Source organism: Helicoverpa zea, chromosome 12, assembly GCF_022581195.2.
Source record: "Helicoverpa zea isolate HzStark_Cry1AcR chromosome 12, ilHelZeax1.1, whole genome shotgun sequence".
Taxonomy (NCBI): Eukaryota; Metazoa; Arthropoda; class Insecta; order Lepidoptera; family Noctuidae; genus Helicoverpa; species Helicoverpa zea.
In genome coordinates, this window is record NC_061463.1 from 3,024,665 (window position 1) to 3,045,754 (window position 21,090).

Here is a 21,090-nt window from a genome sequence, read left to right on the forward strand (position 1 = left end):
TTCTTGTAACGAGTCAAAATATGGGTGATGGATTTTAAAACTGTTGTACTATTGTTATAGCTTCCCAAAAAATGAAGAAAGGCGACATAAATGGCTCAGCAGTCTATATATGAAGTAGAAATACAAAAAAAAAAACAGTCTTCACTTCGAATCTTCCTGCTTTTATACTGCTAATTATTAAAAACCTTTATTAGTATCTTAAGGTCACAAACTGCGTAAGTTAAAACTTCAATACTAATCTGTGTTTAATAATTTTAGCAAATTCGGATTTGTCTCACATAGCTTAATCTCATAGTCACCCTATTAGAAAGGGACAGACAGCCTCCGTACTAACTGTTTCACTCGGCTCGTTTTTTGGGTTTATATGCGCAGTCCTGTTTACTAATATTATGTCTATGGTAACTACTGGCAGCTAACAGTATTATTCTATACTATTCCAAGAAATGTACATCTCTAACTTCTATATATTTTTTTTTTATGAGTTGTTTTTTGTCGATGATCAGAGTTTATGCCAAATGCCATAATCTGTGGTTTACGCATTTTTGGGCTTGCTTGGCGGCTGTGTTTCTAGGTTATAATTTTGTAATCAACGAAAAAAGGTAATATTTACACAAAAATTTTAAGTTTTTACTGGAACTCCAACAGACTTTAGCTAATTACAAAACTTTATTTCAGAAAAACTTATTAAAATGGCGGCGGCTATGCCAATAAACCCTAAACCCTTCCTCAACAGTCTGACCGGTAAATCTGTGCTGGTAAAACTAAAGTGGGGCCATGAATACAAAGGTTTGCTAGTGTCTGCTGATGGATACATGAACTTGCAACTAGCTAATACTGAAGAAATCGTCGATGGATCATGTACAGGTACGCTAGATAACTTTGTAAGCTCGTGAAGTCATGGTTGCCGTATGTTTATCGCAACTGTTAGGTATTGTAAAAGACGCCAATATTAGACACTAGGCAGAATGCTGTGTCACTAATTTAACTGCCTAACATCTTGTTACCCATAAAAAATCAGAAGTATAGTTTTCTGCATAGCCAAAACTACATCTACTTGACAACTTCATAAATATCTGTTGAACCTATACTTTTGTCATTTCAGGAAACCTTGGCGAAGTCCTCATTAGGTGTAACAATGTCCTGTATGTAAGAGGAGCTGAGGAGGAAGACGAGGAGGGAGAAATGAAAGAATAACATTAATTATTTTACTATAAATATAAGGGTTAGGTTTAAGTTTTCCATACCTTAAGTCTTGTGTTGAATATTCCCAGATATAATGTCAATGTAGTGGTTCAACTTGAATGGTAAGGCGATAAGAGCGTTCAGAAAGAATTAGAACTATTCTTTCTTTTGTCAAAGATTTGTATAAGGGCTATTTGTACAGTACCTATGTACAAAATATCTTGGCGAATCTTTAGTAAGCTGCTAGACAGCCCAGTAGAACTTTTGTGAACAAATTTGATGAGTGCTCAGCTATTTAACACTTTCGCTGCCCAGCTCCGAAAAGCAATTCCTATCCACATGCCCAAAAATATTTTGTATAACTACATAACAACCCGGTATTCGAGTCCAACAGCGCAATTGTATCGGAACGGGACCCTTATGCCCGAAAACCTGGCGTCCGGGTTCACTTAATGAGGTTCAGAGAAATCTAAACACATTGGACATACTGTAATAAGTTATTACAGGTTGGCAAGCAACATTGTTTGTTTCAATGGGAATTATAAGTACTTCAACAAATAACTATGTGTGATATTTAAAATTTGTAATAACACTTATTACATTTCCAAATGTCTATGATAAACCTGAATAAAAGGTTATTCAGATACCTACAAATTGCATTCTTTGAATTTCCTACCCTGTTAGTAAATATCAATATTTTTCTTTTTTGTGGATTCAGAGATTTAAAAAAAATATCACGTTTCCATATTCTCTTTATTAATTAACAAATATTTACAGAGATCACAACAATTAAACTGTCATACATAAAAATTACTGTTTTTAGAGATGTGTGAAAATGCCGTAGTTGCAATACATATGTTTTATCATGAACTTTTGTGACCATAATAGTGCATAATTACTTTTGAGTGTGGCAGGTTTTCATGTCTTATTATTGTATTCAAATACTGTGTGGTATGAAAGTGATTACAAGTGAAAACAGCCTCAAAATATAAATTCGTAAAGCAATGTAGGCAACACAAATATCACATTGTCTTATAATTAAAAAGGACAACATTGAGTATTGGCACTATTTGCTTTTTAGGTACAGTAAATCGAGTAAGTACGTTTTTAGTATTCATAACGATATAATCAATTTTCTAATTCAAAACATCCGATTTTGGGGGACAAGACACTGCTAATGGTATCTTGAACGAAATTATAAATTTCACAAGATTATACTTTTCCGATTACAATAAGCATATAATTTAATATTTTTCATAATATATCTCTCTCAATAACATTAGTTGGATAATTAAAGAGTAGCATAAACTCAAATCAAATTATTATTTAAACTGTTAATACCAAATTAAGCTTAGAAGGGCTACTATAAAGTCGAACGCCGATACCAAAAATAGTCAAATTAGCAGAAATTTAACAAAAAAATCACCTTAAATGTAATAATAATCCTTGAGCTGATTTCTTAAAATTATACTTCACTTATTGCTGTTAATAGTAAACAATAAAGTTTACGTAATCACATAGGACTATAATAGTATAATTAAATATACTCTATTCTAAATTAAAAGACACTAACAGTTCTACTTAATATAATATGATGAATTGCTTATGAATAGCACATTATTTGTGAAAGGAAGTCACTGTGACGTAGATACATAGACATAGAAGTAGGTACATTCATGGTCTCTGCACACAGCGGGCGCGGCGCGGCGGGACGGGACGGCGACGCGACGCAATGTACTAGATAGTCGCGTCGCGTCGCGCCGAGCGGGACGGCTCTGTGTGATGTCGTCCGTAATATTTAGTACATTACAACTGCTCAGCGTCGCGTCGCCGTCCCGTCCCGTCGCGCCGCGCCCGCTGTGTGCAGCGACCATTATGTTTTTATGTGAAAACTATGAATAATAAATAATGTATTTAAGACATTAGGCTCCACGATAAGCATAAGGCTAAGTCCAGATATGAGAAATAATCAACCAATGATGTCTCCAAATATATTGGAATCATATATGACCTACAATCTGAATCTATTGGAACCAATTTCAAAGATGGAGAAAGAATGATCAATTTATACGGAAAAAACCAAACTTTTCACTTCTTTGATAGTTTGATTACATAATGTAACAACTACACATAAATATAAGTAAGTATTTAGACAGACAGAGATACATCAGTGTATGCGAAGACCTAATTTTAGTACACAAGTGCACACAAAAACAGTCATACAATCTTTTAAACACAGAATAGATAGCAAATGGAATGTTAGCATGATTTTTTCTTATCACTATGACTTGACGAATAAATGCATCAGCACCAAGAATTACCACCAAATTAATCAGTCATCTATTTATTTAGATTACCTCATTAACTTGGTAAAATTGATTTATCAATATCCATTTGCTAACTTATCTGTGGTGTTAGATTATCGTTATAATTCCCAGTCACAATATTTTTCAAAACGTTAGTTTTAATATTTCAGTAAAAATATGCTGTTATAGCTACGAATCTTCGATCGAGGAAGCTTTCTTCGATCTCCACCGTGCCACCAACATCTTTTGCTAACGATAGAATCTGGAACAAAAAGACATACTTTATTTATAGTGAGGTTCTTTATCGATATCATAACAACCTTTGGAATAAATTAAGAGTTGCTGAGACATAGCTGACCCTAACATTTTAATGTTTAGATGGCTGAATGCCCGTTGCTTTTTCATGCCAAACATTACTGACGGAATTCACGCGAAGTAGGTACGTGAACGGAATTCACGCGAAATTTAGTTATTAAAATAATGGCTAAATCTTACCTGATCTGGTCTCGAGTTCCTAGGTAAGTAAAATGATATATTGGAAGATATTGTTCGAGCCACCTTCATGAGTTCAGACGCTGGCTTCGGTTCCAACATTGTTTCCAAATCATACTCATGATTCTGTGGACAAAAAGGCATTGTGATATATTAGCGAAGAGACAATCATTTGATGATTAGGGACTGATTTCTTTACATTTCAGTCTCTTGTAGAAAGTTGTAAATTATTTACTTTTTAAAGGGACTTCTCTAAGGAATTAGATTTCATGTCAAACATGTCTTTATTTTGTAAACAGATAAAAAGATGAAGTGTAAGAAAAAAAAATCAATACTTCACATTATAACCACAATACAGATGTTGATAACTTTTAGGGCGCTTTCAACTTATGCGTTTGGTATGAAAAAAGAGGAACGTCCGTACGCCGTACGTCTAATGCACCGCAACCGGCCGTCAATAAACGCAGTTGAAGGCGCCCTTAATCGATATTTCAATTTCGATATACTCACATCACTATAATTAGGTCCTCCCCACGGTGGGCTAAGGAACACCATATCCGCCTTCAAGTTCGGCGCCAGTTCGAAGAAGTCTCCTACAAGGAACTCGATACGGTCGGCGACACCATAGACTGTGGCGTTATGTTTAGCCATTGTGATTTTCTGTGGGTCGATGTCTATTGCTATCACTGTGGGACAATAATGTTATTGAGTTAGGCACAAAAATAATTTAGAAAGAAAACATGTACTTATATGTTTAGCGTATTACATGAAACGAGTATACATAGATAAATTACTAATTGGTCCATATTTTTGAAAAAAGTTTGGAACTTTTGCGTTTTTAATATTTGATGTACTGGATTATTATTTTCTAGTGGTAACTTTCGAATTTATAACTTGTTCAAAGTTCATACATTTCATACACACTTCTACAACTAGAATCAAACTTATATTAGCCATAAAGGCCTAAATGAAATAAATGATTTGACTTTGACTTCCCATTCATCGTGCCAATTTCTAAAATATGAATAAAAACTACCTTTCTTGCTAGTATGTGCAAACTGTATAGTATTCCCGCCGGCACCGCAGAATGCGTCCAACACCACATCATAAACATATTTGTTTGCAATATGCCACGCAACGTTCTCCGGTGTCACGCTGAACCAACTCTCACGGTCTAGCATTATGCCTTCGTCAAACCTGGAATAATTTTGTAAAAACAATAAAAATGCAAATAAAAACAAAGTTGACATAAGTAACTTTTGGTTTTCAATCAAGTATGAAGCGAAAACTATTATCTACTATTATAAACTATTTTGTTTAGCATTTTTAAAGTGCACAACTAGTTTTACTTTTCAGAAACAAGGCAGGCAAGTGAATTTTGGTGGTATCTTTAAAAATATAAGTATAAAAAGTCTAACCTATGAAACAGCGAGTGTCTCTTCTTCCAGTACTTATACATGGCGGGATCATTCTTCAGTTCATCTGGCATGCCAGAAGTATTCACATCTTCCTCCAACTTAGCATACCTCTTTGGTCGTTTCCTACGTTTAGGCTCCACTTGCTGAATCACTGTAGACCACAAATCAATTAAAAACTCTTTGCACACATTCATTTTTAGCGTTAAATATTGGTTCCTTATTCAAAAGTGGCTCTATTATTTTGAATTTCGAACTGGCGTTTATGAAAAGAAAATGTTGAATGAGATCTGAGAATGTTGCTTGTTCATTTTATTCATGTCTGTACTAATGAAAGTCATTAGAGTTCTTTTAATATTGGATTAGGAAGGTGGTAATTTGTGATTGAACAATTAGTTAAATATAGGTCACATTTTTTTTGTCCAATGTATTAATATGATGATGATATAATCTATTCTGAGAAATGCTTTACTTTGCTAATGGTAATCTTAAGAACGATTAATTATAATTTCAATTTGACAGAACTGGTGAAGGTCTGTCTGGATGGGTGTACCTAAATGTGTAGTGCGTGTATTATAATTTCTTTAAAACCATTGTGAAATCTTGGGCGGAAGCCTATTAAAAAAAAACTTAGTACTATCTATTCTATTTTTAAAACAAACTTACAACTACTATCGTCTTCTTTCTTCTCATTATCTTCATCGTTCGAATCTTCCGCGTCACCAGGCAAAGGTATTGCAGCTGCTTCAGCCAGTTTGACGCTATCTTCCTCCATGCTAGCATCCTTCGATACTTGATGCTTGCGGCTTCGGGGAGTTCCTAAGGGAGCGTCCTCGGCCCTTTCCGTGTCTGACTTCACGTCGTTACAGTCATCATCAGTTTGCATTTCATCAGGGGATTCTTTGGTTTGGTTAGGCTGTGAGAAATGCACATTATTTGATTTTAATAAGTAGACTTGAGTTTTTGACGTGAGTTCATTATGTAAATTACAACTTTATAAATACAGCCCACAAAACAGCCCTTCAATACTTTATATATGATTTTATTGTGAAGAAGAAGTGGAATGAATTTCCCTGTTTGTGGTCCTAAGCAATCTAGGGAGATATAAAAAACATGTAGGTAGGTACCATTGCTTGACATAAAAAATATGTTTAACCAACTTCAAAAAAAGGAGGTTCGCAGTTTGACCTGTGTGTATGTATGATTGTCCGCAATTATCACACTTTTGGCTGAACTGATTTTGATGCGGTTTTCAGCATGTATTTGACAGACTTAAGAAAAGATCTAAGGTAACGATATTATTCAATTCGCTTAGTTTTTATATCATAAAAATGCCTAAAAAAATATAAGTATGTATTCAACACATACCTGATCAACAGTATACGGGTTACCATCATCATCATAATAAGTCTTCCTGCTTACATTCCTCTTGACCCTCGGAGGGCGCAGCCTCGTGGGACGCTTCCTATATATCAGTTCACCTTTAGGCAACTTGTCGGGGTGCACGCAGAAACCCATCATTTGGAAAGTGCTCTTTATTTTAGCATGGGCTATATCTTCTTCGGCCTCGTCATCTTGTTCATGGCTGTAATTTGTATTGGAAATTTTTTAAATGAGTTTTTTTTATAATTTTGCTCTTAACAAGTTCTGATATAGGTATGTAGGTAAGTAGGTATATGATTTTGGTACTAAAATCTATGTAAAGTAAAAAAAAGTAAATTATATAAAGTATTTTATATAGGTATTAAAAAAAGTAAATTATCTGTGTAAAGCTAGCTTTTCGCTAGCTAAGCTAAGCTAAGGTCTAGTTTAGTAAATAGTATTGTATATGTTGAAGGTCAAATAAATATTTATTTTTAATAAGTTTTTCTTAACAATGCAAAATACGACGTACCTACCTACTTAACTAGTACCTATGTATTTTGGCTTTTATAGTAGGCACCTTATTTTGTAAGAGGTTCTTGGTATCTTGACAACTTGATATACTCTTTAAAATAGGTACCAAATCATATCAATGTACTCCTATTAAGCCTACTTATATTAATATTGCCTATGTATTAAATTCTGTTTTCAATAATTTCTTTGTTTTAAGTTGACCTTCGAAGTGTGCATGATGTCACCGTTTGCAAATATTGAGTACACTTACAAAGTAGCTTGGTACCTAAGTAATAAATAATAATATCTGTGCTTATCGACAAGCAAACAAAGACTTATGAATATTAATTTTTAGGTATTTAACGAGAGACTTTTATTATAAAAATAGTTAAATACATACCTTCATAAAAACCTTTTTATATGAAATGCTTATATTTAATCGGTAGCTTAATAGCTTGTGATATTGTTTAAATACATTACTATATTATTGGTTTATCACCATTTTCTTTCAAAATATTACTGTCTTTAATATGTTCTTAAGAGGACAAATCCTTGTACCTACTTATAGCCCAACTTTTGCATCCCTTTGTCTTATGAATTACATCAGCGCATGTTCAGCTAAGTTATAATAAATAAGTTAAATAATATTAATATAGACAAGATAAACCAATAAATAAAGAGATACTTTTATCAAAGAACATTATAATTCCTTTGTCTGTTTTACAACTTAAAGTAGGTATTATAATTCAGACAAACTTTTTACGCTGCTGGTCATATTTCCACTGGTTCCTTCCTTTCTTTGGGACCAAATTCTTCACTCTTGGCTTAGGAGTACAAGTGGTATCAGCTTCTCCAGTCGAAGTTAATAGACCATCTCGACCTTGCAAAGTAGCCCCAATGCTCATGTTCAACTCCGGGTGAACTCGCTTAAAGTGGTTCCACACCGAATATTGCAGCTTAAAGTAGTTCAGATTTGTTGATACTATTGTAGTACCACACAGATTGCATTTTTTCGACAAAGCACTGTTTGTGTTGTTCCTTTTACAGGGGCGGCGTCGGTATCTAGTTTTTGTAATCTTAGGCATTTTGGAAACTTCGAGAGAAAATATAAATATCTTCAATAATACACTGCACTCGCGAGATCCTGAGCGAAAGTGAGTGAATGGTACTGCGCAGTCGGAGCTACTAAGGCCTTTTATTAGCGAAATTATTGTGCAATACGTTAACCTACCAAATTAAATACGACACGCACCAAGTAAGCTACACAACGATGAGATGCTTCTCAATTTTGCCGGGTTATATGCGACGGAAATCCCTAACCATAGACAACATAAGAAACATAATAACATTAACATTTGTTCATGTTGTTGATAGACATGATATGTAATTTTTAAATTCGCGATTTTTTTATTTCACATTAAATTAAAATACTTAATTGAAAATTCCTTTTTGTTGCAATTATGTATTAAAATATTGTGGTATGCAAAATTATATTAAACTGGCATTGTGATAAAGAAATAATAAGTATTTTATCTTTACTAATCTAAAAAGGCTGAACCAATTTAAAAGAAATTAAATTGACAGAGTTGTCCATAGGTGTATGTGAACAGGGGTGAAAATTATAAAGATAAAATGACATTACCTTCTTTTCAATAACACAGGAGTTTCCTCAGGTGGTTCGTCGTCGCCGTCACAGCTATGCGAATTAATATTACAATTATTTACAGGCTGCACATCTCTTGAATTACTTGTACTGTTAACAGCATCCGTCTCCTGTTTCTTTGTATCATTCGTCTGATTATCTGTGCCATCTCCACCATCAACCAGCTCATCTTGTTTCATTTGTTCCTCTTTCAATAAATTCTGTAGCAGCACTCCGACTGACGTAATATACTTTGTACTACTCTTTTTATTCTTCTTCCTCACTTTACTTTTTTCTTCTAAACTTATTTCGTTAACCTGGTTCTGAATTTCTATAACTGTTGGCGTTTCCTGTGAGTTCCCTTCGCTGTTTTCGCATTCAATCTCTATCTGCTTTTCTTCTACTTTAACCGGTTCTGGTATAACTTCAATTTGTATTTCAGGAACTTGCTTCTCTGTTGCACTGTGACATTCAGTATAGTTTGCAAAGTGTAGCGCATACTGCTCCCCAAAATGTTTCTTCCATAGAAACTGCCAGTATTGCTCCGAGTCCATCTCTTCTGTTGGCATATCCGTATTTTCATACTTATCATCTATATTGACTATTCTTGTCTGATCATTTGAAGGGTCGTCAGATGAAGATGATGACACACTGTAGTCAGTGTCAGTGGGCGTGGATTCTGAGGTCACATGGCTAGAAGTGACATCATAGCTTGATAATGTAAGTTTGGTGACATTAGTCATGGAGTCAGTACCAGCAACAGTTCTAGGACTTATTATTCTGTCATGCTCTGAACAAGAGCGCCTCCTTGCTATTGGCAGAAATGCTTCATCTTTATTCACCTCATTATTCTTATCAACCTTCTCCATTTGACTAGTATTGCGTTTCTTATAAGGGTTTACTTTTGAATCATAAGAGAATTTTCGCTCCCTCATATCATCATCGGCTTTTGGACTAGGATCAGTTTGTTTCATATAAATTTGGTCTATAGAATGTTGTTTCGGTATATTATGTTCGTCCATAATAAGTCCATTATTGTCATCAAGGTATGCTGGATTGATGTAATCACTATACTTTTTGATCCAGGAAGCCCATATGAGTCTTTCTCCATGTACGGCCCAATACTTCTCCCAAGTATCTTCGGTGAGATAGTTTTCAACAGTATCAGGGTCATCATGGTCCATACGTTCAAGTTTGTCATGTGTGTCGGAGTGGTAGTCCTGGTAGGTGAGGTCAGCTCCACTGTCACTGGGCTGTAAGGCATGGGACATTGTGCCGTGAGTGTGAACCGCATCATGTTCGTCAGTGGAGCAACAGTTGTCTGTGTGAGATGCACTGCAGTAGCAGCTTGCACCTTCATCTCTCTGAGGAAGGAATGTTATGTCAGCAACAGTGGGTATATGCCCTATGTAAGAAGTAGTGACCCACTGATATAAGTGCCTATGGTGGCAAGCAACAAAATAACTGCCTACCCCAACAATTTATTGCTAAATTAAATAATAACTCAAGTACTAACTCAAGACATCAGATTTATCAAAATGATCCATGGTGATTGATTCACCCATTCATTCTGCCTGGGCTGCCTTATGAAAGTTTCTAACAACCTAGAAGGCAATTTTGGCCACACCCAGCCATCTAACACAAGACTTTTGAATATGCATACATACAAGTGCATATGATCAAGTGTATTAAAACTCTCAAATTCCAAGAAAAAAATCTTTAAATACTTTTCAATTAAAATATCTCTTACCTCACACTTGTTTTTGTATGAAGTATCTAAAGAGAAGTGTACATGAGAGTGGTCTTCCAAATCCTGGGACTGCGAGTCACGGAGGACCTCCACATCACTCTCACTACCATACTCCTTGTCTACGTAATATGTTTTGACTCCATCTCTGCAAAAATTAACATATATTGATCAATTTAGTGTGACTTCTTTATGGTTCAGTCAGAATCTGGTTGATAGCAAAAAGGTTATGTATGTGTATGAAAATGAAATCATAGATGTAGTTGCTTTATCTGTCTCAAATGTAGACTTATGGTAATACAGGGAGACCAATTTACAATATCAAGAAATAGTATGAGGCTTATAACATTTCTTTGAGCCTTGACAATAATGCTTTTTACAGTTTTGGATATAGAATAATGCAGAGAGGTTTACTACAAAGATTTGTTGTTTATTTTTATTGCTTCCATGCAAAAAATCCTTCCATTAATGTTACGTGTTAATGGTTTTATCAATAAAACCTTGAACAAAAACTTACTTAATGAAGACTCTGCTGCAGTAACAGTAAATGTAGTTATCGTCATCATCAATTTCGTCCTCAGTATCGTCTCCAAAGTAAAAATTAAATTCAGCAAGTGTCTCGCAACGGTGGTAATGCTCGAAATAATCTGACATCATTTTGGACACACACTTCACAGTTTTAACTTAATCATGTGTTGGTTTTAACAGATTTGCTTTTTAATTTACACAAATCAATTTCTCATTCACTTCCAAAAATTATTATTTGTAACCTTCCCAGAAAATCGAAGTATCGCTCGCTTTTGCCTACGTTCCATGACACGAAACATTACTAAACGCACTGCTGTGTCAATAAAATGTGCAAGAACATGGGAACTACCACTGTACACGCTTTGCGTAAATCGAACCGCCAAAATAATCCGTTTTACGGAAATCTATCCTTCTTCCAATTTTGTGTCAAATAATAAAAAAAAACTGACTTCTAAAGACACTGAAAAGGAGATTCGTCCATTATCCTTTATCTTTAGGTTCGGAGAAACCTTTTTTACCCACTGTGATTGCAAGTGTTCTGAATTTAATGAGAAATTACCATTATGCTTTTTCACCTGAAAAAGTTAAAGTTTGCATATAATGGATCACTTACTGCGCAAATCGGCGCACATGTGTTTTTGGTTTGACATTAAACATGTCACTGTGACAATCAAATTGGATTTAAGGAGTGCGGCACGTTTTTAATTGAAATTATTTTCAAATTTTGAAGCGTTATCTTGGTTTAATTAAATTTTTATATGAATATTTAACAACATGGGGAAGAAAAATAAAGAATCCTTGGGCCGGGCTCTAATTAAGGACAGATTTGCAAAGAATCGTCACCGAAAACATGTCGAAGATAATACCATGGTAAATATTGTGTTTTCAACTATTTGTGATTCATTTTCATAATTTATCATGTTGCTAATATCATAAAAAATAACTAGTAGCTTGTTTATATTCTCGAATAGTCCTATACCAGTACTTGTTCATAGTTTTCTTACCAAAAATAATGTTGTTAACCTGCAATAGAATTGCTTAATATCTGCAATTAAAGCAAGTAATGTTTACATTGTTTCATAATGTGGTGTAGTATCTTAGATAAGTTATAACACATAATTTCAACCCTACTTTAGTTAATAATTCAAACTACCCCCATGCTAAAGTTTTGGAGGTTCCATATTCATATGTACAGATATTCAAAATGAAATGTATGCCTCACTCCTGGATTTGTAAGTAATTTCACAAAAAGAAATTTCTCAATAGTCTGTTTTCCTATGAATCTTTTCTGAACATATTCAATAAGGTCCACAAATAAATTCAAGCCTTGTCTTAATTGGATAAAAAAAAGCAACATATTATGTAGTAAGAGCAACAATTTTGGATAAGTTAATTTTGATTTTACTCCATTACCTGTGCAGTCAAAATATAGTCCTATATCTCATATTTATTTCAGTTACACACAACAGAGGTCAATGATGGTTATGACTGGGGTCGCCTAAACCTCCAGTCCGTCACAGCGGAGTCATCTCTCCAAGAGTTCCTCTCCACCGCTGAGTTGGCTCAGAGAGAGTTTACGGCAGAGAAACTTAACTTAAAATATGTATCGTCCATACCAAGTGAAGTTGAGGTTGTAACTTCACAACCGAACTTTGATGAGCCTCTCACAGTACCAAGGAGGTGGGTTTTCCATACATCAATTTGAAAAATTCTTTCACTGTTTGGATGCTTCTTTATCTCTTATATTTCATCTGGGTACAGGAAGTAGTTCCCATGGGACCCGGTAAAACCACTGGGCAATGGACAGCTACACTCTACATCTACCAAAAGCTAGCCTCTTTATGTAATAATCAAACTCTGCATCTTTAGAATAAAGTATTTTTGTCTTCAGTAGTTCACCATGAAACTAGAATAACTACAATGGATAGAGAGTAAAACAACATCCTTTTGTTTTAAATTCATTCAGAATATAGGGTAATTGCTGGTAGGGTAGTTGCATCTGGTTAGACTGGAAACCAACTCCAACATGACGAAAGCCTATACAGCAGCTGATTCAAGAAGCATAGGTATATAAATACTTTTCAATATTAATTCCAGACCAGCATGGCACCCAGGCATATCAGCCGAAGATCAAATGACGCGTGAACGTGAAGCGTTCTTAGAATGGAGGCGGCACTTGAATGAGCTACAAGCCAAGCTTGGCGCAGCCGTTACACCGTATGAGAGAAACTTGGAGCTTTGGAAGCAGCTGTGGAGGACCTTGGAGAAATCTGATGTTGTTCTGCTACTGTTGGATGCGAGGAATCCTTTGTTGTTCAGGTATTGTTTTAGTTGCATGTCAAGTCAAAAATGTGTACATAAAAATAATATATGCAATTGAATAGAGAACCTCTGTTGGGAAGTCTGTTAAAGAATCAAACAGAGCTTATTCCTATTTACAAAAAATGGTTTTGCTTAAGGCTAGTAAAATTTCCATGCTTAGGGTGCTTACATAAAGAAATAGGTTTCTGGTACAGACAAACCTGTACGGGTAGGTGCCGATCAGTGTAGGTATAATATTTCAATAAAATCGTATTCACTCACTTATAAAGAAACAGGTAAGTTGAAACAGGTAAACAACATGTTTCTTTATCCTTATTCTATGATGTTTCTGTGAAAAATCATCATTTTTATATGAGCAAAACAAATACTTTCTTGTTTGTAGGCAGCCAGACATTTCTTTGGAGGCACAAAATAATCTTGTAGTTGTTTTTTTTTGTAATTGCTATCATATCAGAAAAAAAGATTGAGTTAAAATCTCTATGATAAATTTTATGAAAGTAAATCTTATTTTTTCAGATGTGCAGATTTAGAGAAATATGCTAAGGAACAGAATTGCAAAATTATATTATTGTTGAACAAAGCAGATTTGACTAATGAATATGAAAGGAAGTGTTGGGCAGAGTACTTTAATAAAGAGGTAAGTTTTTTGGGCTTACAATTTCACACAGGTTTTTAGCATTCTTCCTTTATCAAATTAACTTTACTTCCTTTAGAGCTTGATAAAGAACATAGGCTACTTTTTATCCGGGTGTGGGAAATCGTGTGTAACAGTTTAGTATAAATAAATTCATTTCTTTACAAGCAGGTTAAACCAACGTGTTTTCCAATATCTATTTCTGGCGCATTTTATTTCTATTCTCATACTTACGAGTATCTGTATACAATGCTGTGATTGGTTGGCTGATTCCCATAAATTACTGAATTTATATGTGTAAGGCCACGCCCATAATAATTGGGTTTCATCTCTCCAAAATAACATATTTCTTACCTACTTTTCTTACTTTCATCACCAAATACTCCATGCCAGCAAAGCAGAGAGGTTTTAAATAACCAATAGAATATCTCCACTCAGCTACACTCTTACTGAGGAGTGGAGCCGTGATGTTTGAATAATGAAATACTATTGGTTATTCAAAATCTCTTTTGTGTATTCCGGGCCTTAAACATTTATTTCGTCTACTAAACAAAACTTTTTGCTTCCAGAATGTGTCAATAATATTCTTCTCGGCAGCTAAAGAAACGAATACACGTAAAATATCCGAAGCCAGCGAGGATATCACACCTATCAACGAAGAAATTGATTCAGAAACAGACTCAGCAATCTCTGACACCGAACACGATTTAGATGACGATGTCAACGCAAAAGATGCCTTAATATGTACAGAACAAGACATAGAATTGTTTAAAAAACAATTGGGGGATCTGGATGAAGCTGTGTGCAATACTGCGGATAAAATTGATAGGATACAAGAGGCTTTAGACAAGGTTATGGAGAATTTAAGGCTGGGTAAACCTATTGATGATCCTTCATCGGCCAATGATGTACAAAATGAAGATGAAAGTACATCAGAAGTAGATGAAATTAAAGTACAGAATTCCCATGAAATATTTGACAGGGAGAAACTTCTGGAAGTTTTGAAGAGCACACATGTAGATAAGTTAAAGAATCCGCCGCGGTTAAGTGTTGGTATGATTGGGTATCCTAATGTCGGAAAGTCCAGTTCGGTTAATGTTTTAATGAAGACTAAAAAGGTTAGTACTCGATTTCGTAACTCATCCTATCATCCTCCGAGCCTTTTCCCAATCACGTTGGGGTCGGCTTCCAGTCTAACCGGATTCAGCTGAGTACCAGTGCTTTACAAGAAGCGACTGCGACTGGAGGAGGTCAGATAACCTCCTCAACCCAGTAACCCGGGCAACCCGATACCCCTTGGTTAGACTGGTGTCAGACTTTCTGGCTTCTGACTACCCGTAACGACTGCCAAGGATGTTCACTGACAGCCGGGACCTACAGTTTAACGTGCCATCCGAAACACAGTCAATGGTGTCTAAGATATACTTAGAAAGTACATACAAACTTAGAAAAGTTGCATTGGTACTTGCCTGACCTGGGATCGACCCCGCGCCCTCATACTTGAGGTTGGTCCTTTACCCACTACGCCACCACGATTTCGTAACTAAGAAATTAAATTAATAAATAAATAAATAAAATTAATTTAACAACTTAATTTAACTTCACTGTATCTCATGAACTATGATAGATAACATAAAATTTTTACTGATCATGTATTTCTGTTGCCACTATAGCAAAACACACTCAAAACTGGACTAAAATAAATATTCCAGAGGCTCTCATAGAACAAATGTCATTGTGATTAACCTCCGATTTTTATTTAACTCCCAAAAAAGAAGGTTTTTCTATGGGCACCATTATAATCAGCTCATTTTCTTCAGGTCAGTGTCAGTTCGATGCCTGGTCACACACGACACATCCAGTCTTTGATCCTAGATGAAGACATTGAGTTGCTAGACTGTCCTGGATTGGTGTTGCCAGCTTACGCCGTAGCTCCTGACTTGCTGTTGACCGCGGTGTTGCCAATTGATCAGGTTTGTGTGTTTTTTGGTAGATTTTTACTGAGAAATCTTTTTCTCGTTTTTTTTCCACAAAGAAATCTTATTCATATTCATATTTATTTGCATACCATAATGTTACAATGATGTTACAAGGGGCTCAAAGCTAGGTACATATTATGGACCCTGTTAGGGCACAGCAAAAGAAGGCTAGGAAGTTTAATTACATAATTATTCAACCCACAGCAACTATTACACAATAGTTTATACTTTTCACATATGTACTTACTTATGTCCATTCAGTAGGTATGTATTGGAAAATGAAATCCATATTTTTGTGGGTTCACTTAACAGTTAAATAACTAATATGTAATACAAAAAGAAAATACTTCTAAAATTCTGAATAAAAATAATATTTTTTTACTATTTATTATCAACAAGAGTTGGGAAAGTACCGAAAAATGAAATAAAAAAACAGGTATATTTCTTGACAACTATTTTAATACCTTTCTCTTTCATAGATGCGTGCCCACGACGCAGCAATGGCCCGTCTGTGTCAACTAGTGAGCAAGCACACGTTTGCTGAGAAATATGGCTTACTATTACCCGACGACGGCTCCAAAGAACCTGATTACAAGCAGATACTTACTGCACATGCCTGTGAGTATATTATTTATTATATACTCTATTACACATATACATACTGTATATACTTTATTATAGTTTAAAGCTTGAAAAAAAAACTTTTTGACATTACTTTCTGCACTGATGAATTGATAAAGGTGTTTCTTGATACGTGGAGAAAGTCAAGATTATGCATTGAGTTGTTTAAATTGAGTTGATATAAGTAGTTTCTTCAGCATTTGTGAAAACTAAAAAGACAGTTTTTTAATAACTCGGACTTTTATGTTAGTAATTCCCTGTATTTTTCACTGACAAAAAAATATGAAATGACCCCATTGATCCATTCTCAGGTTGTACGTTTTCGGTACGATTTTTTACCATTTAAATAAAACTACTTTTACGGATTTTATCGCGTTATATTAATATTATTTAATACCGACCATTTTTATTTTTATATTTTTGGCCTAGATAGCCCAAAAATGCCTGAAATATAATTTCTGCTTTCTCCAGACAACCGCGGCTTCATGACAGCAGCCGGGCAACCAGACCAATCCCGTTCAGCCCGGATAATGCTAAAAGAAGCTGCGAGTGGTCGTCTGCGCTGGGCACAGCTCCCTCCCGGCTGTCTCCCACAACCAGTTGACGATATGCTGGAAGACAAGAGGAATGAGAAGAGGAAACCTACGCCTAGGGAAGCTAGGATGGTCGAGGTTAGTATTCTTTAACCGACTTCAAAAAAAAGCTGTATGTGGGTGCTTGCCCTGGGCACAACTCCCTCCCAGCTGTTAATGTCAGTGAAGGGCCTGTTGTTATACTTCTTTTTTTTCTTCTCGGATATAAAATTTACTTTAAAGCTTATTAGTTCCTGATAGCGGTTTCGCCCGCGCCCCGTGGGAAGTATTTCTCGTATTGGAATACAAAATCTATCTATAACCTTCCCGGATATTTATCTGGAAAGGTTTATAGCCCACTTGTGCTATCCTATCTATCACTGAAAGATTTTTTTCAAATTGGTCTTTCTTTTCTTAGATTAATGTATTATTTTTTCCCCCTATAAATGTAACACAGACATAATAAAAGATTTTGACCCGCCATTATTGAAACTCGTACTCACCACTGGAAAGATACAACAACCTCATTACCCTACACTCCTATTCATAACCAGACATTTACGACTACCAAAGATTAACACTCAAATATATAGATCAAACTAACCATACTTTTAAACAACTTGGAAACGAAATGGTCTAGTTAATCCTCACAAACGACAGTTAACCTAAATAACGGTTATTATAACTCTTTGATATTTTCATAAACAACCCATTTGGCTGATGTTGCGGGATGCTGATTGAATCTCTATCAATTAATCTGGATAATTGTTTTGGATTTTATGTGGGTTTGTTGAAATCTTTATAATAAATGGGTGTATAAAATTGGTTTGCTATAAAAGTCTGGTTACAACATATATTGTAAAGTATATATTTCTTTCTTGAATATTTTTCTGTCAGTTTGTTAGGCATTCACACTTTACTCAAACAATGTTTATGTTTGCTCTGCCACTAAGGACCAGAGCATTAGCAGTGCAAAGTATCGTTTCTATTCGCTATTACCTACTTGAAAGAACGTTACGAGGACCAATACTCTAACTAATGCATATAAATTAAAGTACCTTCCATCCGCTGGTTCGCATGCGTCAAAGGCGTTAAAGTAGTCTTCCTCACTAAATAATAACACTGAAAGATTTTTTAAATCTGACAGTTGTAGATCTTGAATAAAGCTCGTTGACACAAAAAAAACCTTCAGCTTTATTAATTAATTCTTAATCTTAAATATTAATAAAACCACTTTACCTTTTTCAGGGCTGGTTGAACAAATCCAACGAGATCGACAAGGCGTTTTTCGCGATGCAGAAATCTGCGGCTCACGTGAAAGGAAAACCTGTACTTGGGTAAGAAAGCACGATATAAATGTTTAATGTCATCGCGGAGAAATGAAAGATTAGCGGAGATGCCATAACGCAGGTAGGCGTCTTCTTGTAGGTCAAATAACTACAACTACTAACAGTTACTAGAACTAACGAAGCATTCGGGTTTCCTTGATAGATTAATTGGTGAATTTATTTGAAAAAAAAAATGGGTTTCATAGAAGGCGTATGAGGGCGGAGCTCGGTACGTTCCTCGTCCCCCGAACACTCGCATTTTGGCGCGCTACTTTTCTAGGAGATTTGCTTTATGACATCTCCGCTAGTCATTTTGTTCTCCGTATGTCCGTGTATTTCATCTACATTTTCGTCATTTGACGATTGCTTGCATCTTGCACCAAGAACCAATAATGTACGTAATAATTTGTATGTTGCATGCAATCGGTAAGTGACGTGATCGTGAAAAATAGGCCTGAGATATTGCCGATAAATGTTGCATTGCATCAATGTGTAGTAGTTAGAATGGCATTCATTGTTATCGATTTTTTTATGTGTGGTTGTTTTTATAATGCCACTATTGATGTCCAAAGGTTTTGAGTAGTGCATAATTTGCTCGATATTTTAAATGTGTCCATGTTGTTTTGTTTTATAAAACAAACTCAGTTTCGGACTGTGCCAGATATCGATAAATCGAGAACTTTCGATTCGATACTTATAAGAATTTACTACTATATTTTAAATTGTTTCAATTTCGACACTCATCTTTCGCTCAATATTTTCTTTTCGATATAAAATATACTAGAGAAATAGTTTGTTTATCAGAGAATTCAAAACTTATATCCGTTTTGTTTATTGTGCTGACTGTGAATAATGATGTGCTAACACGCTCATCTTTCGATAGATAAGCTTAGATCAACATTCCATGCGAAAGACAAATGAAACATCGACCAAGAATTTCAATGTTACGTTGCCATGGTAACCGAAAACTTTTTATACACCATTAAAACATACGTTATGACCTCGTATTAGAATTTCAATGTTACGTTGCTATGGCAACCGAAAACTTTTTAGATCATTAAAATGTGTATTATGACCTCCAAATCAGAAAGGTGCAATATAAAAATATCCCAGTCATAGTTGGCCAAGATGAAAGATATCTGTGCGTTATTATCAATTAGAGCTAAGGGAAACCTAAATAAACTTTGTGAAGATGAAATGGCCACCCTGGATGGTAGCCAAGTGTTAATTCATAAAGTTTCAGCATCTTTACGAGTTGTGCTAACGGTCACGAAAATTGCTCTCTAAATACGTAAGAACAGAGGCCTTTTCGAAATGAAATAAAGTGCGAGCTTTCGCTAATAAAACGAGTGTAACTAGCAATACTTTGAACTAGCCAGGCTTAATTAACTACACAATATTTATGGCAGCACTCACCCATATTGCATTAACATACATTCAATTGAACAGATATACCTACATTATATATTTGCATTACATACCCAAAAGTTTACAATAAACCGTAATCGCGGAAAACGCGTGGGTTAAAAATGTTACTGTTTTGAAAGCCTAATGATGATTTATTGTTCAAACGAAACACTAAAATATAGTGCTACATGTGGTCATAAATCATATATAAATAAAATTGGATTTTGAGTCTTAAGTGCTAAGGAATAAGGTGTATTCTATTGCAGCGTCGTTGGAGCCCAGTCTGCGGAAAGTCAAGTTGCCAAGCCCTGGAAGCAAGAAAAGAAACATGCGAATAAGAATAAAAGGGAAAAATTAAGGCGAAAATACGCACACTTAGATGAACATTAATATTAGAGTAAGACAAAAATATGCGATGTCAATAAGTGTGAGAGAGATGGTTGTATATTTATCATGTAAACTGTGCCGACACTAGCGTCCTATAATTTTGCATAGTGTTGGTAATACGTAATTATTTGCAGTATAACTTAAAAATTGCGTACAAAAATAGAAATAAATGCATTTAATGTGAAAAAAAAAAAAATATTTCCATCTTCATTTGACAGCTTTAAGAGAAATTCCTGTGTTTTTGCCAAAAAGGTATCTACTTGCATGCCATACATAATACATACCTATATTTCCGTAGTGCAATGTTTTTTTCTTCCTTTGATGTGTTTAGCACTGCGTGTTGGATTTCATTATAAGTAAATAATCTTGTTAGGAAAACGTATAGGGGTTGGCATTAAAATATGTCTAAAACACCCTTAACTAACTGTCAAAGAAAACCGCGAGGTGAGTAAAAAGTAATTTTCAATAGCAAACATGGGTATACAGGAAAATGGTAATTCATTGAAAAAAAAAAAAACTAGTTGCAAACATAAAATTCTTACCACATATACCACCTGAAAAAATGCTAATTTACATTTAACATCGATCGTTCGTTTTAAAATGCTGCGCGTGGGCACTTGATAGGTAACAGCCGAATTCTAAATTCAAACACA

The 21,090-nt window shown here is 35.0% G+C and overlaps 3 protein-coding genes across 3 annotated transcripts; 2 read left to right on the plus strand and 1 right to left on the minus strand.

Annotated features, from left to right (window-relative positions):
* The first annotated feature begins 459 nt into the window (after positions 1-459).
* Positions 460-1,836, plus strand: LOC124635018 (small nuclear ribonucleoprotein F). Its single transcript, XM_047170754.1, has 4 exons — positions 460-599; positions 676-864; positions 1,103-1,477; positions 1,632-1,836. Exons 2-3 carry the CDS (start codon positions 690-692, stop codon positions 1,192-1,194), a joined length of 267 nt encoding a protein of 88 aa, XP_047026710.1. The 5' UTR covers positions 460-599; positions 676-689; the 3' UTR covers positions 1,195-1,477; positions 1,632-1,836.
* Positions 1,837-3,324: 1,488 nt separating this feature from the next.
* Positions 3,325-11,468, minus strand: LOC124635017 (trimethylguanosine synthase). The gene is made up of 10 exons (XM_047170752.1): positions 11,177-11,468; positions 10,663-10,807; positions 8,913-10,276; positions 6,764-6,980; positions 6,062-6,311; positions 5,399-5,549; positions 5,017-5,177; positions 4,491-4,666; positions 3,984-4,106; positions 3,325-3,750 (listed from the first exon to the last, which is right to left on the minus strand). The coding sequence occupies exons 1-10, from the start codon at positions 11,314-11,316 to the stop codon at positions 3,655-3,657; spliced, it is 2,823 nt and encodes a 940-aa protein (XP_047026708.1). The 5' UTR covers positions 11,317-11,468; the 3' UTR covers positions 3,325-3,654.
* Positions 11,469-11,830: 362 nt separating this feature from the next.
* Positions 11,831-20,734, plus strand: LOC124635184 (large subunit GTPase 1 homolog). Its single transcript, XM_047170997.1, has 10 exons — positions 11,831-12,057; positions 12,644-12,867; positions 13,285-13,506; positions 14,026-14,146; positions 14,713-15,261; positions 15,964-16,116; positions 16,602-16,740; positions 17,215-17,414; positions 18,564-18,652; positions 20,317-20,734. The coding sequence occupies exons 1-10, from the start codon at positions 11,962-11,964 to the stop codon at positions 20,438-20,440; spliced, it is 1,917 nt and encodes a 638-aa protein (XP_047026953.1). The 5' UTR covers positions 11,831-11,961; the 3' UTR covers positions 20,441-20,734.
* Positions 20,735-21,090: the final 356 nt, after the last annotated feature.

What these genes read in the sequence shown, in the direction of transcription:
- LOC124635018 (XM_047170754.1), top strand. Translation starts at nt 690, where the DNA reads ATGGCGGCGGCTATGCCAATAAACCCTAAACCCTTCCTCAACAGTCTG. An exon ending in CGTCGATGGATCATGTACAG is followed by an intron (nt 865 to 1,102) that starts GTACGCTAGATA and finishes TTGTCATTTCAG; the next exon opens with GAAACCTTGGCGAAGTCCTC.
- LOC124635017 (XM_047170752.1), bottom strand. Translation starts at nt 11,316, where the DNA reads ATGATGTCAGATTATTTCGAGCATTACCACCGTTGCGAGACACTTGCT. An exon ending in GAGGACCTAATTATAGTGAT is followed by an intron (nt 4,107 to 4,490) that starts GTGAGTATATCG and finishes TTTTGTCCACAG; the next exon opens with AATCATGAGTATGATTTGGA. An exon ending in GGAACTCGAGACCAGATCAG is followed by an intron (nt 3,751 to 3,983) that starts GTAAGATTTAGC and finishes TTTTTGTTCCAG; the next exon opens with ATTCTATCGTTAGCAAAAGA.
- LOC124635184 (XM_047170997.1), top strand. Translation starts at nt 11,962, where the DNA reads ATGGGGAAGAAAAATAAAGAATCCTTGGGCCGGGCTCTAATTAAGGAC. An exon ending in TTTTAATGAAGACTAAAAAG is followed by an intron (nt 15,262 to 15,963) that starts GTTAGTACTCGA and finishes CATTTTCTTCAG; the next exon opens with GTCAGTGTCAGTTCGATGCC. An exon ending in GATACTTACTGCACATGCCT is followed by an intron (nt 16,741 to 17,214) that starts GTGAGTATATTA and finishes TGCTTTCTCCAG; the next exon opens with ACAACCGCGGCTTCATGACA.